The sequence below is a fragment of the Bos mutus genome, chromosome X (assembly GCF_027580195.1).
Source record: "Bos mutus isolate GX-2022 chromosome X, NWIPB_WYAK_1.1, whole genome shotgun sequence".
NCBI classification, from domain to species: Eukaryota; Metazoa; Chordata; class Mammalia; order Artiodactyla; family Bovidae; genus Bos; species Bos mutus.
The window spans coordinates 95,449,232-95,472,088 of record NC_091646.1 but is presented as its reverse complement, the minus strand read 5'-3'; the positions used below and the strand labels follow the sequence as shown (position 1 = coordinate 95,472,088).

At 36.7% G+C, this 22,857-nt stretch overlaps 1 protein-coding gene across 3 annotated transcripts in view; it reads left to right on the top strand.

Moving 5' to 3' along the window:
- Positions 1–22,857, top strand: part of CFAP47 (cilia and flagella associated protein 47) — a 502,187-nt gene that overhangs the window by 71,916 nt on the left and 407,414 nt on the right. For all 3 annotated transcript variants that reach the window (XM_070365964.1, XM_070365963.1, XM_070365962.1), the window contains exon 21: positions 4,714–4,808. In XM_070365964.1, the coding sequence (XP_070222065.1) occupies positions 4,714–4,808 (95 nt within the window). The remainder of the gene's footprint in view (positions 1–4,713; positions 4,809–22,857) is intronic.

Below are 22,857 nucleotides of genomic sequence, written 5' to 3'. Positions count from 1 at the left end.
ACTTAACAGCAGGAGGAGAAGGGGACGACAGAGGATTAGATGGTTGTATGTTGTCACCGATTCAATGGGCATGAGTTTGAGCAAGCTCTGGGATTTAGTGATGGACAGGGAAGCCTGGCGTGCTGCAGTCCATGGGGTCTCAGAGTCAGACACGACCAAGCGACTGAATTGAATAATGTGGGAAATGGAATAGGTCTAGGTGAGCATGCTGTTTTTGCAGAGACTGTGAAATAGCTCAGGAATGATAACAGTAGACACTAGGAAATCTATATGAATTTTATATTCATTTTTGAAAAATTTGGATGTTGAAACTTTATTTGCCTTAACATTTTTGCTCTGATTGCTTCATATGGTTTCATGCACCTTGTTAATGGTTCACAGACTCTTCCTGTTTATTCTGTAGAGCTACTCAGCAAGGTGCGTTTCTTTCCACAGTTCTGCCTTAGCCCTAGCTCAAACTTCCCTTTTAGGCCACTGCATCTTCTTTTAAAGTGCTTTCCCAGCCTCCAAGCCTTTTTCCCTCACACCTATACCAGAGAGTGATCTCCTTCAAATAAAGATCTTATTCCATCTTAAAAGCTCTGTTGGTTTTCTATTTCCAGTAGCATTGGGTCTTACAGCAGACTGCTGACACAGTCTTAGGATGTACATAAGTTGATCTTGATAATTATTAATAATTTGCAATAAAGTTTATACTTAAAATGTCCAGAAAATACATTTTATTAATATGAGTATGTTAATACATAAACGTCCTTCTGTGACAAAAATTGCAGCTTGTATTAAAAAGAGCCTTGTACCTGTTTGTCTTCTTTACTGTGAGATCATGAGCTCAACGACTACAGTTCCAAATTTTGCTTTCTGCTAGAGATGTCTGATGTAACTCTCTGCACATTGTAGGCCCTCAGGAAGTATTTATTGATGCTATGTTGGATTATTGCATTTCACAGTCTATATGTTTATATATACTACAGATAATTTAAGAATATCTGTTTTATTATATTTTATATATTTGACATATATAGTCATTCTAGGTGGATATTTTTTGCTGTATAATATGTATTTTTTTCCCCACACCACAAATATGTTTGTGTTAATTAACACTTAATAGATTTTTTTGGTTCATTTGTCTAATGGTTTTTATATCATACATCAAGTTGAGTGAGATTTTACCTGGATGGAGAAGGGTGGAATGAATTATTTAAGTTTATTTCCAGACAGGAATAATTGAAATTATCGTTCCTTGGATTAATCTGAAATCTTCAGGGAGAAAAAGGGATTTTAGAATTGTTTAGATGAAGATAGATGTTCCATTGTAGCTAACATTCAGTCTTTAAGAACTTATTTTAGAGGTTTATTTAAATGATTATAATTTTTTACCCTGAAGTTTGTGTTGCTTTTTGACAATTGTCTGTATTTTCACCCAATGCCTTTATTTTTCAAGTTATGCCATTACATTGAAATGTTTCCTTGTACAAAATTGTGTTTATCTTCTTTGTGAATTCTGTACGGCATCAGAGGAGGTCTGGCTCTTCCTCTCTCCATTTTTGCTGGAGAGGGAGTCTCAATTCTCTCAGACCTGAGATTCAGTCAGTTATTTGACCTTGACCTTTACACCTTTTTATACTCATCTAAATAAGACTGTGATAACCTTCTTAAGTTTTGGAAATTTTTAAAATAGTTTTTTTTTTTATTTTATTTTTAAACTTTACAATATTGTATTAGTTTTGCCAAATATCAAAATGAATCCGCCACAGGTATACCTGTGTTCCCCATCCCGAACCCTCCTCCCTCCTCCCTCCCCATACCATCCCTCTGGGTCGTCCCAGTGCACCAGCCCCAAGCATCCAGTATCGTGCATCGAACCTGGACTGGCGACTCGTTTCATACATGATATTATACATGTTTCAATGCCATTCTCCCAAATCTCCCCATCCTCTCCCTCTCCCACAGAGTCCATAAGACTGATCTATACATCAGTGCCTCTTTTGCTGTCTCGTATACAGGGTTATTGTTACCATCTTTAAATTCCATATATATGCATTGGTATACTGTATTGGTGTTTTTCTTTCTGGCTTACTTCACTCTGTATAATAGGTTCCAGTTTCATCCATCTCATTAGAACTGATTCAAATGTATTCTTTTTAATGGCTGAGTAATACTCCATTGTGTATATGTACCCCAGCTTGCTTATCCATTCATCTGCTGATGGGCATCTAGGTTGCTTCCATGTCCTGGCTATTATAAACAGTGCTGCGATGAACATTGGGGTACACGTGTCTCTTTCCCTTCTGGTTTCCTCAGTGTGTATGCCCAGCAGTGGGATTGCTGGATCATAAGGCAGTTCTATTTCCAGTTTTTTAAGGAATCTCCACACTGTTCTCCATAGTGGCTGTACTAGTTTGCATTCCCACCAACAGTGTAAGAGAGTTCCCTTTTCTCCACACCCTCTCCAGCATTTATTGCTTGTAGACTTTTGGATCGCAGCCATTCTGACTGGCGTGAAATGGTACCTCATAGTGGTTTTGATTTGCATTTCTCTGATAATGAGTGATGTTGAGCATCTTTTCATGTGTTTGTTAGCCATCTGTATGTCTTCTTTGGATAAATGTCTATTAGTTCTTTGGCCCATTTTTTGATTGGGTCATTTATTTTTATGGAGTTGAGCTGTAGGAGTTGCTTGTATATTTTTGAGATTAGTTGTTTGTCAGTTGCTTCATTTGCTATTATTTTCTCCCATTCTGAAGGCTGCCTTTTCACCTTGCTAATAGTTTCCTTAGTTGTGCAGAAGCTTTTAAGTTTAATTAGGTCCCATTTGTTTATTTTTGCTTTTATTTCCAATATTCTGGGAGGTGGGTCATAGAGGATCCTGCTGTGATGTGTGTCAGAGAGTGTTTTGCCTATGTTCTCCTCTAGGAGTTTTATAGTTTCTGGTCTTACGTTGAGATCTTTAATCCCAACACAGGAGTGCCGCAATATGTAAGACAAATGCTAACAAGTATGAAAGGAGAAATTAACAATTACACAATAATAGTGGGAGACTTTAATACTCCACTCACACCTATGGATAGATCAACTAAACAGAAAATTAACAAAAAACCACAAACGTTAAACGATACAATAGACGAGTTAGACCTAATTGATATCTATAGGACATTTCATCCCAAAACAATGAATTTTACCTTTTTCTCAAGCGCACATGGAACCTTCTCCAGGATAGATCACATCCTGGGCCATAAATCTAGCCTTGGTAAATTCAAAAAAATAGAAATCATTCCAAGCATCTTTTCTGACCACAATGCAGTAAGATTAGATCTCAATTACAGGAGAAAAACTATTAAAAATTCCAGCATATGGAGGCTGAACAACACACTGCTGAATAACCAACAAATCACAGAAGAAATCAAAAAAGAAATCAAAATTTGCATAGAAACTAATGAAAATGAAAACACAACAACCCAAAACCTGTGGGACACTTTAAAAGCAGTCCTAAGGGGAAAGTTCATAGCAATACAGGCATACCTCAAGAAACAAGAAAAAAGTCAAATAAAAAACCAATAAAATAGGTTTACCATCTCTTTTTGCTGATTGAATATATGTCCCACTCTTTGTGACTCCATGGACTGCAGCATACCAGGCTTCCCTGGCCATCACCATCTCCCAGAGTTTGCCCAAGTTTATGTCCATTGAGTCAGTGATGCCATCCAACCATCTCATCCTCTGTCATCCCCTTCTCCTCCTGCCCTCAATCTTTCCCAGCATCAGGGTCTTTTCCAATGAGTCAGCTGTTCTCATCAGGTGGCTAAAGTATTGGAGCTTCAGCTTCAGCATCAGTCCTTCCAATGAGTATTCAGGGTTGATTTCCTTTAAGATTGGTTGATCTCCTTGCACTCCAAGGGACTCTCAAGAGTCTTCTTCAGCACCACAGTTCGGAAGCATCAATTCTTTGGCACTCAGCCTTCTTTATGGTTCAGCTCTCACATCTGTACATGACTACTGGAAAGACCATAGCCTTGACTATATGGACCTTTGTTGGCAAAGTGATGTCTTTGCTTTTTAATACACTGTCTAGGTTTGCCATAGTTTTCCTGCCAAGAAGCAGTCATCTAATTTCATGGCTGCAATCACCATATGCAGTGATTTTAGAGCCTAAGAAGAGGAAATCTGTCACTGCTTCTACCTTTTCCCCTTCTATTTGCTGTAAAGTGATGGAACCAGATGCTATGATCTTAGTTGTTTTTTTTTTTTTTAATATTGAGTTTTAAGTCATTGTTTTCACTCTCCTCTTTCACCCTTATCAAAAGAGTCTTTTGTTCCTCTTTGTTTTCTGCCATTAAAGTGGTATCATCTGCATATCTGAGGTTGTTGATTTTTCTCCCAGAAATCTTGATTCCAGCTTGTAACTCATCCAGCCTGGCATTTTGCATGATGTGTTCTGCATATATGTGATCTATTAAATAAACAGAATGGCAATAAACAGCCTTGTACTTCTTTCTCAATTTTGAACCAGTCAGTTGGTCCATATGAGGTTCTAACTGTTGAGATAGCTTAATGAAACAGCCTTATGCAGCCCTACACAGATGATTCAGCAACTACTTTTTAATTGTTATGAATGTTTTGCTGAGGTTTCTCAAAGTTTCATCTCCACATTTAGCAGTAATACCATAGATATTTATCTGGCATTTTTTAAAAGTGTCTTTTTTTCTGGTCTTACAGGGAAATTCACAGACCCTGCGTTTCCTAACATATTTTTCCTGGAGTTAGAGAAAGAGACATCTGTGGAGTGTGGCATAGCATTTTCTCCCAAAGAAGTAAGTTCAACATTCTATTACTCATATTACTGGAGACCAGTGGAGTTAAAATAACCCTAACTAAGAAGCTATCAAAAGTGGCTAAGCTCTTTTTGTAGTGGATCATTTTCTACTTGTGAGCATGCCTGCGTATATCCTTTTATTCAGTAAAATGGTTGCTAGTGGGGTCTGACTTCGTGCTTGCAGTGTATCTCAGGAGGTACAGAGGACACACCCAAGGATTCTCTATGGGTTTTTGGTCTCAATTATGCTTTCTGGAAAATTTAAGATATGACATGTTGTGAAGGAGAGCAAAGTTGAAGCTAACCCCCAAATCACTGATATTCGAGCAAGCATGTGCTTTGTGGTTATCTTTGAGTAGGGTGTGCCTGAGGCTGTTGGAACCATCACCTGAAAACACCAAAGACATGCAGTGAAGATTTAAGAGAGGTTGCTATGACACTGGTTATTGGGTAGCATTCCTTGATGTTTGGTGATTTAAAAACGTCAACAAAAATAACAAAGGAAGAAAATCAAAGGAAAAAAAAAAAAAAAAAAAACCTTTCCTAGAATGTGCCCATGAGGAAAGGATACCACTGGAAACATTTCAGGGACAATCTGTGATATGCTTTTTCTTTGAAGGCAATAGAAGTGCCAAAGAGAGAACTTCTTGCTACCATTATATGGAAAGGCATGTTGCCATATCCTTCCAAACAAGAATCAAACTGCTTATATGGCAATTACAGTACAAGACTCTTATGTCAAAACATTTTTTTATGTCCCAGCATAACTGGTATGATGCCTTGTACCCAACTGGTATAGATAGAATAAGTGAAAGGAATTAATAACACAATAAGAAGATGTAGTGAATGCTAACAAAGTATATATTTAATGACACATTCCTAAGTAGTGTTACTAAACTATAGAGTTTACTGAAATTAAAATCTTATTTTTGAAGCAATAATAGCTGTTATTTAGCTTTCAGGAGGAAAAAGTTAAGAAACTTTAACGATACATTAAGATTTGAGAAAATGCTAAAGATTAATTTTGCTTTCTTAGTTGCAATACGTTAATTGGGATATATGCTGTGGGTGCACATATGGGTCACATGGAATTATACTGTCTACAGAGTTCACTATGATCTGTTCTATTTTTATCAATATATTTTCTTATTAATGGATAATTGCTTTACAGAATTTTGTTTTCTGTCAAACCTCAACTTGTATCAGCCACCCCTCCCTTTTGAACCTCCCTCCTGTCTCCCGCCCCATCCCACCCCTCCAGATGGATACAGAGCCCCTGTTTGAGTTTCCTGAGCCATACAGCAAATTCCCATTGGCTATCTGTTTTACATATGGTAATGTAAGTTTCCATGTTACTCTTTCCACACATCTCACCCTCTCTTCCCCTTGCCCCATGTCCATAAGTCTATTCTATATGTCTGTTTCTCCATTGCTGCCCTGTAAATAAATTCTTCAGTACCATTTTTCTAGATTCTGTATATATATATTAGAATACGATATTTATCTTTCTCCTTCTGACTCACTTCACTCTGTATAATAGGTTCTAGGTTCATCCACCTCATCAGAACTGACTCAAATGCATTCCTTTTTATGGTTGAGTAATATTCCATTGTGTATATGTACCACAACTTCTTTCTCCATTCATTTTTTGATGGACATCTGGGTTGCTTCCATGTTCTAGCTATTGTAAATAGTGCTGCACTAAACAATGGGATACATGTGTCTCTTTCAATTTTGGTTTCCTCAGGGTATATTTCTAGGAGTGGAATTGCTGGGTCATATGGTAGTTTTATTCCTAGTTTTTTAAGGAATCTACATACAGTCTTCCATAGTAGCTGTATCAATTTACCTTCCCACCAACAGTGCAAGAGCATTCCCTTTTCTCCACATCCTCTCCAGTATTTATTGTTTGTAGACTTTTTGATGATGGCCATTCCGACTGATGTGAGGTGATATCTCATTGTAGTTTTGATTTGTATTTCTCTCATAATGAGCAGTGTTGAGCATCATTTCATATGTTTGTTAGCCAGCTGTATGTCTTCTTTGGAGAAATGTCTGTTTAGGTCTTTTTCCCACTTTTTAATTGGGTTGTTTATTTTTTTGGATTGAGTTGTGTGAGCTGCTTTTATATTTTGGAAATTAATGCTTTATCAGTTGTTTTATTTGCTGTTATTTTCTCCCATTCTGAGGGTTGTCTTTTCACCTTGCTTCTAGTTTCCTTTGCTGTGCAAAAGCTTTTAAGTTTAATCAGGTCCCACTTGTTTACTTTTGTTTTTATTTCCATTACTCTAGGAGGTGGGTCATAGAGGATCTTGCTTTAATTTATGTCGAGTGTTCTGCCTATGTTTTCCTCTAAGAGTTTTATAGTTTCTGTTCTTACATTTAGGTCTTTAATCCATTTTGAGTTTATCTTTGTGTAAGATGTTAGGAAGTGTTCTAATTTCATTCTTTTACATGTAGCTGTCCAGTTTTCTCATCACCATTTATTGAAGAGGCTTTCTTTGCTTCATTGTATATTCTTGCATCCTTTGTCAAAAATGAAGTACCCATAGGAGCATGGGTTTATTTCTGGCCTTTCTATCTTGTTCCATTGGTCTGTTTTTCTGTTTTTGTGCCAGTACCATAACGTCTTGATGACTTTAGCTTTGTAGTATAATCTGAAGTCAGGAAGGTTGATTCCACCAGCTCCATTCTTCTTTCTAAAGACTGCTTTGGCTATTTGGGGTCTTTTGTGTTTCCATATGAATTGTGAAATTTTTTTGCTCTAGTTCTGTGAAAAATGCCATTGGTAATTTTATAGGGGTCACATTGAATCTGTAGATTGCATTTGGTAGTATAGTCATTTTCACAATATTGATTCTTCCTATCCAGGAACATGGAATATCTCTCCATCTGTTTATGTCATCTTTGATTTCTTTCATCAGTGTCTTATACATTTCTGTGTACAGTTCTTTTGCCTCCTTAGGTAAGTTTATTCCTAGATATTTATTTATTTTTGTTGCAGTGGTGAATGGGATTGATTCCTTAATTTCTCTTTCTGATTTTTCATTGTTAGTATATAGAAATGCAAGTGATTTCTGTGTATTGATTTTGTATCCTGAAACTTTGCTAATTTCACTGATTAGCTCAAGTAATTTTCTGATACTATCTTTAAGGTTTTCTGTGTACAGTATCATGTCATCTGCAAACAGTGAGAGCTTTGCTTCTTCTCTTCTGATCTGGATTCTTTTTATTTTTCTTTTCTGATTGCTATAGCTAGGACTTCCAGAACTATGTTGAATAGCAGTGGTGAAAGTGGACACCCTTGTCTTCTTTCTGATCTAAGGGAGAATGCTTTTAGTTTTTCACCATTGAGAGTAATCTTTGCTGTAGGCTTATCATATATGGCCTTTACTATGTTGAGATAGGTTCCTTCTATGCCCATTCTTTGAAGAGTTTTAATCGTAAATGGGTGCCAAATTTTGTCAAAGGCTTTTTCTGCATCTATTGAGATTATCATATGGTTTTTATCTTTCAGTTTGTTAATATGGTATATCACATTGATTGATTTGCATATATTGAAGAATCCTTGCATCCCTGGAATAAACCCAGCTTGATCATGGTATATGAGCTTTTTGATGTGTTCCTGAATTCTGATTGCTAAAATTTTGTTGAGGATTTTTGCATCTATGTTCATCAGTGATATTGACCTGTAGTTTTCTTGTGTTGTATTTGTCTGGTTTTGGTATCAGGGTGATGGTGGCTGCATAGAATGAGTTTGGAAGTGTTCCTTCCTCTGCAATTTTTTGGAAGAGTTTTAGAAGGATAGGTATTGCTGCTGCTGCTGCTAAGTCGCTTCAGTCATGTCCGACTCTGTGTGACCCCATAGATGGCAGCCCACCCTTCCTCTTCTCTAAATATTTAATAAAATTATCCCATGAAGCCATCTGGTCCTGAGCATTTGTTTTCTGGGAGATTTTTGATCACAGCTTCAATTTCAGTGCTTGTAATTGGGTTGTTCATAATTTCTATTTCTTCCTGGTTCAATCTTAGAAGATTGAACTTTTCTAAGAATCTGTCTGTTTCTTCCAGGTTGTCCATTTTATTGCCATATAGTTATTCATAATAGTCTCTTATAATCCTTTGTATTTCTGCATTGTCTGTTGTAACCTCTCCTTTTCCATTCTAATTTTGTTGATTTGATTCTTCTCTCTCTTTTTTTTTTTTCTTGATGAGTCTGGCTAAAGGTTTGTCAATTAATCTTCTCAAAGAACTAGCTTTTAGTTTTATTAATCTTTACTATTGTTTTTTTCATTTCTTTTTCATTTATTTCTGCTCCGATCATTATGATTTCTTTCCTTCTACTAATTCTGGGGTGTTTTTGTTCTTTTTCCAGTTGCTTTAGGTGTAAAGTTAGGTTGTCTATTCAATGATTTTCTTGTTTCTTAAAGTAGGATTGTATTGCTATAAAATTCCCTCTTAGAACTGCTTTTGCTGCATCCCATAGGTTTTGAATTGTCATGTTTTCATTATCATTTGTTTCTAGAAACTTTTTGATTTCCCTTTTGATTTCTTCAGTAACCTGTTATTTAGAAATGCATTGTTAATCTTCCTGTGTTTGTGTTTTTTTCTTGTAATTGATATCTAGTCTCATAGCATTTTGGTCAGAGAAGATGCTTGATATGATTTCAGTTTTCTTAAATTTACTGAGGTTTGTTTTGTGACCCAAGATGTGGTCTATACTGGAGAATGTTCCATGTGCACTTGAGAAGGTGTATTCTTCTGCATTTGGATGGAAGGTCCTGAAGATTTCAAGGAGATCCATCTCATCTAATGTATCATTTAAGACTTGTGTTTCCTTATTAATTTTTTGTTTTGTTGATCTGTCCATTGGTGTGAGTGGGGTGTTAAAGTCTCCTGCTATTATTGTGTTACTGTCAATTTCTCCTTTTATGTCTTTTAGTGTTTGTCTTATGTATTGAGGTGCTCCTATGTTGGTTACATAGATATTTACAATTGTTATGTCTTCCTCTTGGATTGATCCCTTGACTATTATGTAGTGTCCTTCCTTATCTCTTGTAATCTTCTTTAAGGTCTATTTTGTCTGATATGAGGATTGCTCCTCCAGCTTTCTTTTGCTTCCCATTTACATGGAATATATTTTTCCATCCTCTCACTTTCAGTCTATATGTGTCTTTAGGTCTGAAGTGGGTTTCTTGTAGACAGCATGTATATGGGTCTTATTTTTATATCCATTCAGCCAGTCTGTGTCTTTAGGTTGAAGCATTTAATCTGATTACATTCAAAGTAATTATTGATATATATGTTCCCATTGCCATTTTCTTAATTGTTTTTGGTTAATTATGTGGATCTTTTCCTTCTCTTCTATTTCTTGACCATCAGTTCAGTTCAGTCGCTCAGTAGTGCCTGATTTTGTGACCCCATGGGGTGCAGCACGCCAGGCTTCCCTGACCATCACCAACTCCCGGAGTTTACTCAAACTCATGTCCATTGAGACAGCAATGCCATTTAATCATTTCATCCTCTGTCATCCCCTTCTCCCACCTTCACTCTTTCCCAGTATCAGGGTTTTTTCAAATGAGTCAGTTCTTCACATCAGGTGGCGAAAGAATTGGAGTTTCAGCTTCAGCATCAGTCCTTCCAATGAATATTCAGTACTGACTTCCTTTAGGACTGGTTGGATCTTCTTGCAGTCCAAGGGACTCTCAAGAGTCTTCTCCAACACCCCAGTTCAAAAGCATCAATTCTTTGGCACTCAGCTTTCTTTATAGTCCAACTCTCACATCCATACATGACTACTGGAAAAACCGTAGCTTTGACTAGATGGACCTTTGTTGGCAAAGTAATGTCTTTGCTTTTTAATATGCTGTCTAGGTTGGTCATAACTTTTCTTCCAAGGAGCAAGAATCTTTTCATTTCATGATGGCAGTCACCATCTGCAGTGACTTTGGATCCCAAAAATATAGTCTGTCATAAAACCCTTTAACATTTGTTGTAAAGCTAGTTTGATGGTACTGAATTCTTTTAACTTTTGCTTGTCTGAAAAGCTTTTTATTTCTCTATCAATTTTGAATGAGAACTTTGACGGGTACAGTAATCTTGCTTGTAGATTTTTCCTTTTCAGTTCTTTAAATATATCCTGCCATTCCCTTCTGGCCTGCAGTTTCTGCTGAAAGATCAGCTGTTAAAAGTGTGGGGTTTCCCTTGTATGTTACTTGTTGCTTTTCCTTTGCTGCTTTCAATATTCTTTCTTTGTGTTTAGTCTTCATTAGTTTGATTAGTATGTATCTTGGCATGTTTCTCCTTGGGTTTATCCTGTATGGGACTCTGCGGCTCTTGGACTTGATTGACTATTTCCTTTTCCATGTTAGGGAAATTTTCAACTATAATCTCTTCAAAAATTTTGTCATACCCTTTATTTTTCTCTTCTTCTTCTGGGACCCCTATAATTTGAATGTTGGTGCATTTGATATTGTCCTAGAGGTTTGTACGATTATCCTCAGTGGTTTTTATTGTTTTTACTTTATTCTGCCCTTCAGAAGTTATTTCTACCATTTTATCTTCCAGCTCACTGATTCATTCTTCTGTTTCAGATATTATGCTATTGATTCCTTCTAGAGTATTTTTAATTTCAGTAATTGTGTTGTCTCTGTTTGTTTATTCTTTAATTCTTCTAGGTCTTTGTTAATTGATTCTTACATTTTCTCCATTTTGTTTTCAAGGGTTTTGATCATCTTTACTATAATTTTTCTGAATTATTTTTCTGGTAGTTTGCCTATTTCCTCTTCAGTTATTTGGACTTACGTATTTCTAGTTTGTTCCTTCATTTATGTAGTATTTCTCTGCCTTTTCTTTATTTTTTTTTAACTTGTATTTGAAGTCTCCTTTTCCCAGGCTTCAGGGTTGAATTCCTTCTTCCTTTTGGTTTCTGCCCTCCTAAGGTTAGTCCAGTGGTTTGTGTAAGCTTCCTATAGGATAAGATTTGTGCTGAGTTAGTTAGTTTGTTTTTCCTCTGATGAGCAAGGCTGAGTGAGGTGATAATCCTGTCTGCTGATGATTGGGTTTCTATTTTTGTTTTGTTTGTTGTTTAGATGAGGTGTCCTGCACAGGGTGCCTCTGGTGGTTGGGTGATGCCAAGTGTTGTATTCAGGTGGTTTCCTTTGTGTAAGTTCTCACTATTTGATACTCCCTAGAGCCACTTCATGTGAAGAGTTGACTCATTGGAAAAGACTCTGATGCTGGGAGGGATTGGGGGCAGGAGGAGAAGAGGGTGACAGAGGATGAGATGGCTGGATGGCATCACTGACTCGATGGACATGAGTTTGAGTGAACTCCAGGAGATGGTGATGGGCAGGGAGGCCTGGCGTGCTGCGATTCATGGGGTCACAAAGAGTCAGACACAACTGAGCGACTGAACTGAACTGAACTCAGTCTTAGAGTCAGTGCTCCCACTCCAAAGGATCAGGGCTGGATCTCTTATATTAAAAAGTGAATCCATATGTTTCTGACTCCAAGTCACTGGACTGGCAGGAAAGCCACCTGATTTGACAGCAGAACTCACCCCAGGCAGGAAGCATCAGGTACCTGATACTGAAGAAGAGTATCCTGATGATGGTGAAAGGTTGTTGCTGAACCATGAAAGACTCCAGGATTCTTGGCCTTCAGAGGAAAAGAATTCAATCTGGGGCCAGAGACAAGGCTTGATCACTCAGAGCTTTTGTGTAATAAAGTTTTATTAAAGTATAAAAGAGATAAAGAAAGCTTCTTACATAGACATCAGAAGAGGGCAGAAAGAGTGTCCCCTCACTAATGTTAGCAATGGAGTTACATATTTTTAATTAGTTATTAACAGTGAATCAAAAGAATGTCTGGAGGTTGTACTTACTAGACCCACTCCCATAATTTACATTTTAAGCTAACAGAATTAGCCAGAAGGTTTTTTCCAGAAACTGTCCTCAAGCAGGATACATTATTGTTATATAATCCTAAGGAATGTAGAGGGAAAAAAGTTTGTCCTTTCCTCATCCTTGAGAATTCCAGATCCCTCTCTCCTTGGGGACTTCCAGACTCCTTATCAACCTGCCTAGGAATTGACTCTGTCAATGGGACTTAAGGTGCTGCCGCCGCTGCTGCTGCTGCTAAGTCACTTCAGTCATGTCCAACTCTATGTGACCCCATAGACGGCAGCCCACCAGTCTCCCCCATTCCTGGGATTCTCCAGGCAAGAATACTGGAGTGGGTTGCCATTTCCTTCTCCAATGCATGAAAGTGAAAAATGAAAGTGAAGTCACTCAGTTGTGTCCGACTCTTAGCGACCCCATGGACTGCAGCCTACCAGGCTCCTCCGTCCATGGGATTTTCCAGGCAAGAGTACTGGAGTGGGTTGCCATTGCCTTTTCCAATTTAAGGTGCTAATGCAGGGGAGAAAAGCAGCAGCAGCTCACATGGAGTAGGTACTCAGGTGCGGTCATCACTTGCTTTCTTCCTCCTTCTAGTTCCGGGTATGTGTTTTATTCTGGAACATGATGCCACATCACTGCTCTGTGTTCCCAGCTTCCATTGTAGCTTGTCAAGGTGTCACTGACATTCTTAAGAGGAAGAATTAATTAGCCTGTCCCTTCTTCATGTTTCATCACAAGGTTGGTTCTGGGTAGCCATGAGATGAGTAGCTCTCCATTCCTGCCTGCCAAAATCTTAGAAGTTTCTGTAGAGGACTTAACTGGATTCAGTTAAATATACTGTCTAGATGGTCTTGACAACACCTACTCTCCCAAGACTAGGTGTGAGGCAGCATCCAGCCCTGGAAAAGCCAGAGGAACTCCTATCACAAAGACAGAGGACAGGGTCAGACCCTCGGGTTACGCTGTGGAACACTCCGGTGTCAGCCAGCAGTCCTGTTCTAGTTTTGACTAGTATAGGCTACTTTTCTGATATTAAAGAAGATGAAAATTTTTAATTTTACATACATTGTTGCATTATACAGCATTATGGTGTATACGATACTATGTTTTATTTCCATGGGTTTACTATATAATATTCATCTATTTAATACATCCATGGACCAATGACATTTAGATAGATACTGTTTAGCAAGGTTAACCAGAAGAAAGAGAACATCTTTGCTTTTTTTGAAAGTCATTTTAGGAATAATTTCCTTTGGCCTAATTTAGGCTGTCAGATAATATCAGAATACTAATGTTATTTAGATTTTCCTTTTATCTTTTCAGCAGAGGATTTTGAAGTGCATGGAATATTGTCAAAGTGTTACAATTATTTGTTGAATAACACAATCTGTGACTTTCTTATTTTAGACAGAAGCATAATTAACAAGTTATTTGAAGAGATTCAGAGGATGTTTATCTTCTTAATTTTTGCAGTATTTTAATATCTTTCAAAGCCTGCTCAACTCTCACATTTCCTAACGGTTTGCAAATTTTTTCAGCATCAACTTATATTTCAATCTTGGATATCAATAATGTTCTCCTGATTATTTAAGTCTTTTGTTAAAATTAAATGGGAATTTTAGAAGGCAGAAAGAAAACATAAACAATAAATAAATCCTGATAAATAACAATAACTGCTGCTTGTAGTTTGGAGTATCTTTGTTTCTTCTATCTCTGTAATTATAATGAAATAATACTTAATGAACATTTTTAACCTGCACTGTTTTTAGTGAATGTATTAATTTAAATGTTATGAGTTGCTTTTTGTATTATCAAATATTCTAAGTGCAATTTAATTTTTAAGGATGATATTTTATGGCTATACTATGTTAGCATTATTAAACTAAGATTTTTTTGCAAACTAATTATTATACTTAAGATTTTTCCATTTTTTGACTTTATAAATGAGTCTATAAGAAATCTCCTTGTAGTTAACTGTTTTCATATTATATGCTTTCATTATATTTTCCTAGAAGTAAAATAACTGGGTCAAACACTATGTACATATTTTAGACTGTTGATATATGTTGTCAAATTGCTCTTTCAAAAGGTTATACCAATAGTATTAACCACTAGTAACAGAAAATATTGCTTACTTTCTTCTTTCATTGTGCAACTAGGATGCATCAATTATATATATAATTGATGTATAGTATATATATACAGTGTATATGTAGTGTAGTATATACATCATCAGTGTATATAGTATTCTGCCAGCCCCATAGATGAAAGGTGAATTTTTAAATTACATTTAATATTCTTTGATTCTTCTTGCATAAGACACCATACAGTAGTAATGATTTATTGGCTAACAATTTGACCTGCTTGCTACTATTAATAATGGTAACATTATATTGATTGATTTTTGTATGTTATGGAGTATAATCCTTTTTATATATTCCTGGATAGCTTCCTAGTATTATCTTGACAAATTTTGCATCCCTATTCATAAGGAATATCGGTCTATAGTTTTCTTTCCTTCAGTTGTCTTTGTCTGGTTTTAATATCAGGGTAATAGTGACTTCTTAGAATGAGTTGAGAAAGTTTTCTTCTGTTCTATTTTTGAAACAGTTATGAAGGATTGTTCAGTTCAGTTCAGTCGCTCAGTTGTGTCCGACTCTTTGCGACCCCATGAACCGCAGCATGCTAGGCCTCCCTGTCCATCACCAACTGCCAGAGTCTACCCAAACCCGTGTCCATTGAGTCAGTGATGCCATCCAACCATCTCATCCTCTGTCGTCCCTTTCTCCTGCCCTCAATATTTTCCAGCATCAGGGTCTTTTCCAATGAGTCAACTCTTTGCATCAGGTGGCCAAAGTATTGGAGTTTCAGCTTCAACATCAGTCCTTCCAATGAACACCCAGGACTGATCTCCTTTAGGATGGACTGGTTGGATCTCCTTGCAGTCCAGGGGACTCTCAAGAGTCTTCTCCAACACCACAGTTCAAAAGCATCAATTCTTTGGTGCTCAGCTTTATTTATAGTCCAACTCTCACATCCATACATGAACACTGGAAAAACCATAGCCTTTACTAGACGAACCTTTGTTGACAAAGTAATGCCTCTGCTTTTTAATATGCTATCTAGGTTGGTCATAACTTTCCTTCCAAAGAGTAAGCGTCTTTTAATTTCATGGCTGCAATCACCACCTGCAGTGATTTTGGAGCCCAAAAAATAAAAGTCAGCCACTGTTTCCACTGTTTCTTGCCATGAAGTGATGTGACCGGATGCCATGATCTTAGTTTTCTGAATGTTGAACTTTAAGCCAACTTTTTCACTCTGTTCTTTCACTTTCATCAAGAGGCTCTTTAGTTCTTCTTCATTTTCTGCCATAAGGGTGGTATCATCTGCGTATCTGAGGTTATTTATATTTCTCCTGGCAATCTTGATTCCAGCTTGTGCTTCTTCCAGCCCAGTGTTTCTCATGATGTACTGTGCATATAAGCTAAATAAGCAGGGTGACAATATACAGCCTTGACATACTCCTTTTCCTATTTGGAACCAGTCTGTTGTTCCATGTCCAGTTCTAACTGTTGCTTCCTGACCTGCCTACAGGTTTCTCAAGAGGCAGGTCAGGTGGTCTGTTATTCCCATCTCCTTCAGAATTTTCCACATTTTATTGTGATCCACAGTCAAAGGCTGAAGGATTGTATTCTTCTTTAGTGATGTATTTCATCATTGAAGTCATCTGATATTGGGCTTTATCTGTCATCAGTTCAGTTCTGTTCAGTAGCTCAGTCATGTCTGACTCTTTGCAACCCCATGGACTGCAGTGTGTCAGGCTTCCCTGTCCATTACCAACTCCTGGAGCTTACTCAAACTCATGTCCATTGAGTTGGTGATGCCATCCAACCATCTCATCTCTGTTGTCCCCTTCTCCTCCTGCCTTCAATCTTTCCTAGCATCAGGGTCTTTTCCAATGAGTCAGTTCTTCACATCAGGTGGCCAAAATATTGGAGCCTCAGCTTCAGCAGTCCTTCCAGTGAATGTTCAGGATTGTTTTCCTTTAGGATGGACTGGTTGGATCTCCTTGCAGTCCAAGGGACTCTTGAGTCTTCTCTAACACCACAGTTCAAAAGCATCAATTCTTTTGGCTCTCAGCTTTCTTTATGGTCCAACTCTCACATCCATGCCTGACTCCTGGAAAAACTGTTTTGTCATATGTTTACTAAATAATTCAATCTATTAGCTATATTAAGGTTTTATTTTTTTTAAATTATAATGGTCCTTTAATTGATAATTACATAGTACTTAGAATTTATAAAGTACCCTCCTGCTTCTACTGCTAAATCACTTCAGTCGTGTCTGACTCTGGGTGACCCCATAGATCGCAGCCCACCAGGCTCCACCCGTCCCTGGGATTCTCCAGGCAAGAACACTGGAGTGGGTTACCATTTCCTTCTCCAATGCAGGAAAGTGAAAAGTGAAAGTAAAGTAGCTCAGTCGTGGCCGACTCTTCGCAACCCCGTGGACTGCAGCCTATAGGCTCCTCTGCTCATGGGATTTTCCAGGCAAGAGTACTGGAGTGGGTTGCCATTGCCTTCTCCAAAGTACCCTCCTATCTGATATCAATTTCCATTTGAATCCAATAAGACAAGCATTGAGACCTTAGATTTTTCTCCTTTTTCCAGTTGTAGAAGCTGATGCACAGTGAGTCTAAGGGACTTGTCAAGACTAGGTGTTGGTGAGGTATAGAGCTTAGATGTAAATGTTATATTCTCAGCCTCCTGGCCTGTCATGATACCGTGTTAGGAATCCAAATATGATGAAGAATACTATATATTTCTGCCTATAGACAAAAAAATTTCATATACTTTTTTGAGACTTATTACTTTCCTCCTAGTCATTAGCATTCAGAATCTTCAATTTCATAAAGTTGCCTTCATCAAAATGTCAGTGATCATTTTTATATAATCTCTTTTCTGTTCCATTTTGCATATTCATAGGGAGAAATTTGTAGCCATAACTTGTTTGTTCAGCTACCCTGGTGGCTCAGACAGTAAAGTGTCTGCCTGCAATTAGGAGACCCGGGTTTGATCCCTGGGTCGGGAAGATCCCCTGGAGAAGGAAATGGCAACCCACTCCAGTACTCTTGCCTGGAAAATTTCCATGGACTGAGGAGTCTGGTTGGCTACAGTCCATGGGGTCGCAAAGAGTCGGACACAACTGAGCAACTTCACTTTGTTTCTTCTGGTTGTTGGCGGATAATTATCCGATGCTTAAGCCTTTAATTGAATATACAAGAGTATTTGTAGAAATTTATAAAACCTATAATACAGTGGAAAGAAAGAAAAGTAATGACAAATTGTCAGGATTTTGTAGAATATTGGGAAATACTATTGTGAATTAAAAAGATACAAATCTGAACAAGACAACTCAGAAAACCAAATCTATGTCATTGAACATGTTATTTTATTAGTCAATACAGTGTATTTGCCATCCCAGGCCATAAATATGAATATCATTTCTGTGTCAGATCAAATCATAGGTAATGTTTTGTTTTTAACTTTTGCATATATTTCTCTTAGTAAAAATTTATAGCATCCACAACAAAAAGAGAGTTCCTCTTCTTTCTCATTTTTCAATTCTTTCTTTGTCGGTATTGCTTCTTAGATTTTAGATAGGTTTTACATGATTTTCCTCTGTCTAATGCCCTGCTTAGGATGGGGTCCATTGAATGTTGGTTTAATTTACTATCACTCATTCTGGTATGAACGGATGTTCCTTTAGTATTTATATTTTATCTTTTGAGAACTTTCTGTTCTGCTGAAAATACTCTGACTTCCCTTGATAAACTAAGGCCAGTAGTTCTTCCCTACTTTCCCCTGCCCCCAGCTTCATCTTTATTTTAATAGTTTTCTCTTTTCTTCTTCTGAGTGAGTTTCCATGTTTATTTATTGAGATATAATTAACATAAAACATGCATTAGTTTTCAGGGTATGACATGGTATTTTGATATATGTATGTATCATGGAATGATTACCACAATAAGTTTAGCTAACATCCATCACCACAAGTTATAATTTTATAATTATAAAGAAAGTTATAATTTCTTGCCTTGTGATGAGAACTTTTAAAACATTAATTTATTTATTTTAATTGGAGACTAATTACTTTACAATATTGTAGTGGTTTTTGCCATACATTGACATGAATCTGCCATGGATGTACATATGACCCCCATCCTGAATCCCCCTCCTACCTCCCTCCTCATCCCATCCCTCAGGGTCGTCCTAGTGCACTGGCCCTGAGTGCCCTGTCTCATGCATTGAACCTGGACTGGTGATCTGTTTCACATATGGTAATATACATGTTTCAGTGCTATTCTCTCAAATCATCCCACCCTTGCCTTCTCCCACAGAGTCCAAAAGTCTGTTCTTTACATCTGTGTCTCTTTTGCTGTCTCACATATAGGATCATCATTACCATCTTTCTAAATTCCATATATATGTGTTAATATACTGTATTGATGTTTTTCTTTCTGACTTCACTCTGTATAATAGGCTTCAGTTTCGTGCACTTCATTAGAACTGATTCAAATGCATTCTTTTTAAAAGCTGAGTAATATTCCATTGTGTATATATGAACCACAGCTTTCTTATCCATTTGTCTGCCGATGGACATCTAGGTTGCTTCCATGTCCTGGCTATTATAAACAGTGCTGCGATGAACATTGGGGTACACGTGTCTGTTTCACTTCTGGTTTCCTCAGTGTGTATGCCCAGCAGTGGGATTGCTGGGTCGTATGGCAGTTCTATTTCCAGTTTTTTAAGGAATCTCCACACTGTTCTCCATAGTGGCTGTACTAGTTTGCATTCCCACCAACAGTGTAAGGAGGGTTCCCTTTTCTCCACATCCTCTCCAACATTTATTGTTTGTAGACTTTTTGATAGCAGCCATTCTGACCAGTGTGAGATGGTACCTCATTGTGGTTTTGATTTGCATTTCTCTGGTAATGAGTGATGTTGAGCATCTTTTCATGTGTTTGTTAGCCATCTGTATGTCTTCTTTGGAGAACTGTCTGTGTAGTTCTTTGGCCCAGTTTTTGATTGGGTCACTTATTTTTCTGGAATTGAGCTGCAGGAATTGCTAGTACATTTTTGAGATTAATTCTTAGTCAGTTGCTTTGTTTGCTATTATTTCCTCCCATTCTGAAGGCTGCCTTTTCACCTTGCTTATGGTTTCCTTTGTTGTGCAAAAGCTTTTAAGTTTAATTAGGTCCCATTTGTTTATTTTTGCTTTTATTTCCTTTACTCTGGGAGGTGGGTCATAGAAGATCCTGCTGTGATTTATGTCAGAGAGTGTTTTGCCTCTGTTTTCCTCTAGGAGTTTTATAGTTTCTGGTCTTACATTTAGATCTTTAGTGATGAGAACTTTTAAGATGTTCTCTCTTAGCCACTTTCAAGTATACAATACAGTATCATTAACTATAGTCATGTGCTATATGCTGTATCCCCAGGACTCATTTATCTTGTAACTGAAAGTTTGTACCTTTTGACCATCTTCACCCCATTTCAAGGATGAAGGTGATCAAATTTTCTATTTCTTCCAGAAATTTTGCCTAAGTCACCTAATTTGGCAGCATGCAATTATTCATAGTGTTCTCTTGGTATTTTTATTTAAGTAAGGCAAATAGTAATTTCCCCTATTTCATTTCTGATTTTAATAAATTATCTCACCTTTTGTCTTAGCCTATGTAAAGGTTTGTCCATTTTGTCTATATTTTTAAGATTCAGCTTTTGGTCACTTTTCTATACTTTTTTATTGTTTATTTTATTTTCACTTTAGCTTTTATTATTTACTTCCTTCTGCTTTGAGTTTAGTTTACTTTTCTCTTTTTCTTTTTTTTTTTTTTAATTTTTATTGTAGTGTAGTTGATTTACAATGTTATTAATTATACAGCAAAGTGAATCTGTTATACATATACATGTATCCTCTCTTTTTCAGATTCTTTTCCCATATAGGCTATTACAGAGTATTGAGTAGAGTTCCCTGTGCTTGCTAGCGATCTGTTAGTTATGTATTTTATGTATAGTAATGTGTGTGTTAATTCCAATCTTCCAATTAATCCCTTACCCTCTGGTAACCACAAGTATATTTTCTATGTTTATAACTCTATTTCTGTTTTTATACATAAGTTTATCTGTTGCCTTTTTTAGATTCTACATATAAGCAATATCATATGATATTTGTTTTTCTCTGACTTGCTTTACTCAGTATGACAGTCTTATTCTTGTTTTTCAAGGTAGAAAGTCAGGGTATTGATTTGAGATTTTAAATTTTTATATAGGTTTTATAGGCTTTAGATTTCTCTCTAAGCATTGCTTTACTTGTATCTTAAAAGATTTGGTATTTTGTGTTTTCCATTCATCAGGTTTGCATTTTCTCATATAATTTCTTCTTAAACCTGTGGTTATTTAGGATGTTATTAAATTTCTACATATTTGCGCATTTACCAAACTTCATTGTGCTATTGATTTTTAATATAATTCCATGTGATTAGAGAATATCCTTTGTATTATTTAATTAGATGTAAATTTACTGAAGCTTTATTTATTGTTTTATGACACTCTATGTAGGTTATTTAGCTGTGTTGAGGTAAATCCAAAAGAAATAACTCTAAGAGTTGAAAATGATTACATCTGTGTGTGTGTGTGTGTGGTGTGAGTATACAATGGTGGAGAGAAGGGACTTCTGATTTTCAAAATAAGCTTTGTATGATTATTTTTGTTTTATTTTTGCAAGTATGTACCCTTATAATTTTGATAAAAACAAAAGTTCAAAATTAAAAGAAAATAATCCTTTTGTGACAAGTTATTATTTTAAAGCATTCAATTATATCATTCTCTTACCCAGTTCCTGCATCTGTATCTTTCATGTGTACCAATGTATGCAGACATACACACACACATACACACATTGTTCAGTAAAGAAAAGAAATGTAAGTTTGACAGTAATTTATAGGTTTTTAAGTATACTGAGATCGAGTTACATCTTTCTTAATAAGTCAGTGTTGTGATTTTATATTTTTATACAGTGAGTATATGTACTATGCTTTTAATGACATCCTTCATCCACAAAAGCATGTAGCTTAATGGTTACTAAAGATTAGAAAAAATACATAATCGGATTTAAATCTGTTACATGATTTTTTGGGAAGATGCATATGCTTGTCAAGTGGCTCATTGGTAAAGAATCTGCTTGCCAATGCAGATTCAATGTTGACGTGGGTCAACAAGATCCCCTGGAGAAGGAAATGGCAGCCCACTCCAGTATTCTTGCCTGGGAAATCCCATGAACAGAGGAGCCTGGTGGACTACAATCCATGGGGGTCACAAAAGAGTCAGACACGACTTAGTGACTGTAGAGCAACAATAAAATATTCAATTTGTCATTTTTTTAGCCCAATTTACTATTTAACGCTTTCAACAATTAAAAACTCAGACATCTATTTCTTAATGTTTGGACCATGACTCTTCAAGGATTCCTAAATTCAGTATGAAATTAAATTATACATATTTATAGTTTTCTGGAGTGCCACACATTGCTTAACATTTTTAATTGTTCTATGTTTACTAGGTAGTTTAAAGGAGATTTACCTAGTGCATCACAGTGTAATTCAGTCCAATAAGAACATAAAAATGCTGCAGAGACAGCACACCCTGTGAGATTTTACTCACTAAATTTGTGCCAGTGAGGCAGATTGATTATGTGGTTTCCAGTATTTCAGATGTCCTTCACTATATTTATAGCTACTTATAAGTTATCTGTCTTCATGTGTGTGTGTGTGTGTAGATATAAATAGCCAGTGGTGCTTTCTTGGTTGACCTATGCAGCAGGAAAATGTGAAATCAGCAGTAAAGGACTTGATTTATTTCTAGTTGTAACCCTTCCTTTCCTACATTGCACCAGGTTTGGATACAATCAGAACTGCTGATGGACAATTTCTATTTTATTTGGCATCCTTGACCGGACTTGTTTGTTTACACTAAGTCACTCAAGCCCTTCCTTTCCTATGGGCCACTTATATGTCTTCTGGGCCATTGTACAGAGTTGTGCTTCCTTACATGGTAATCACTAGTCATATATATTTACATGAAGCTG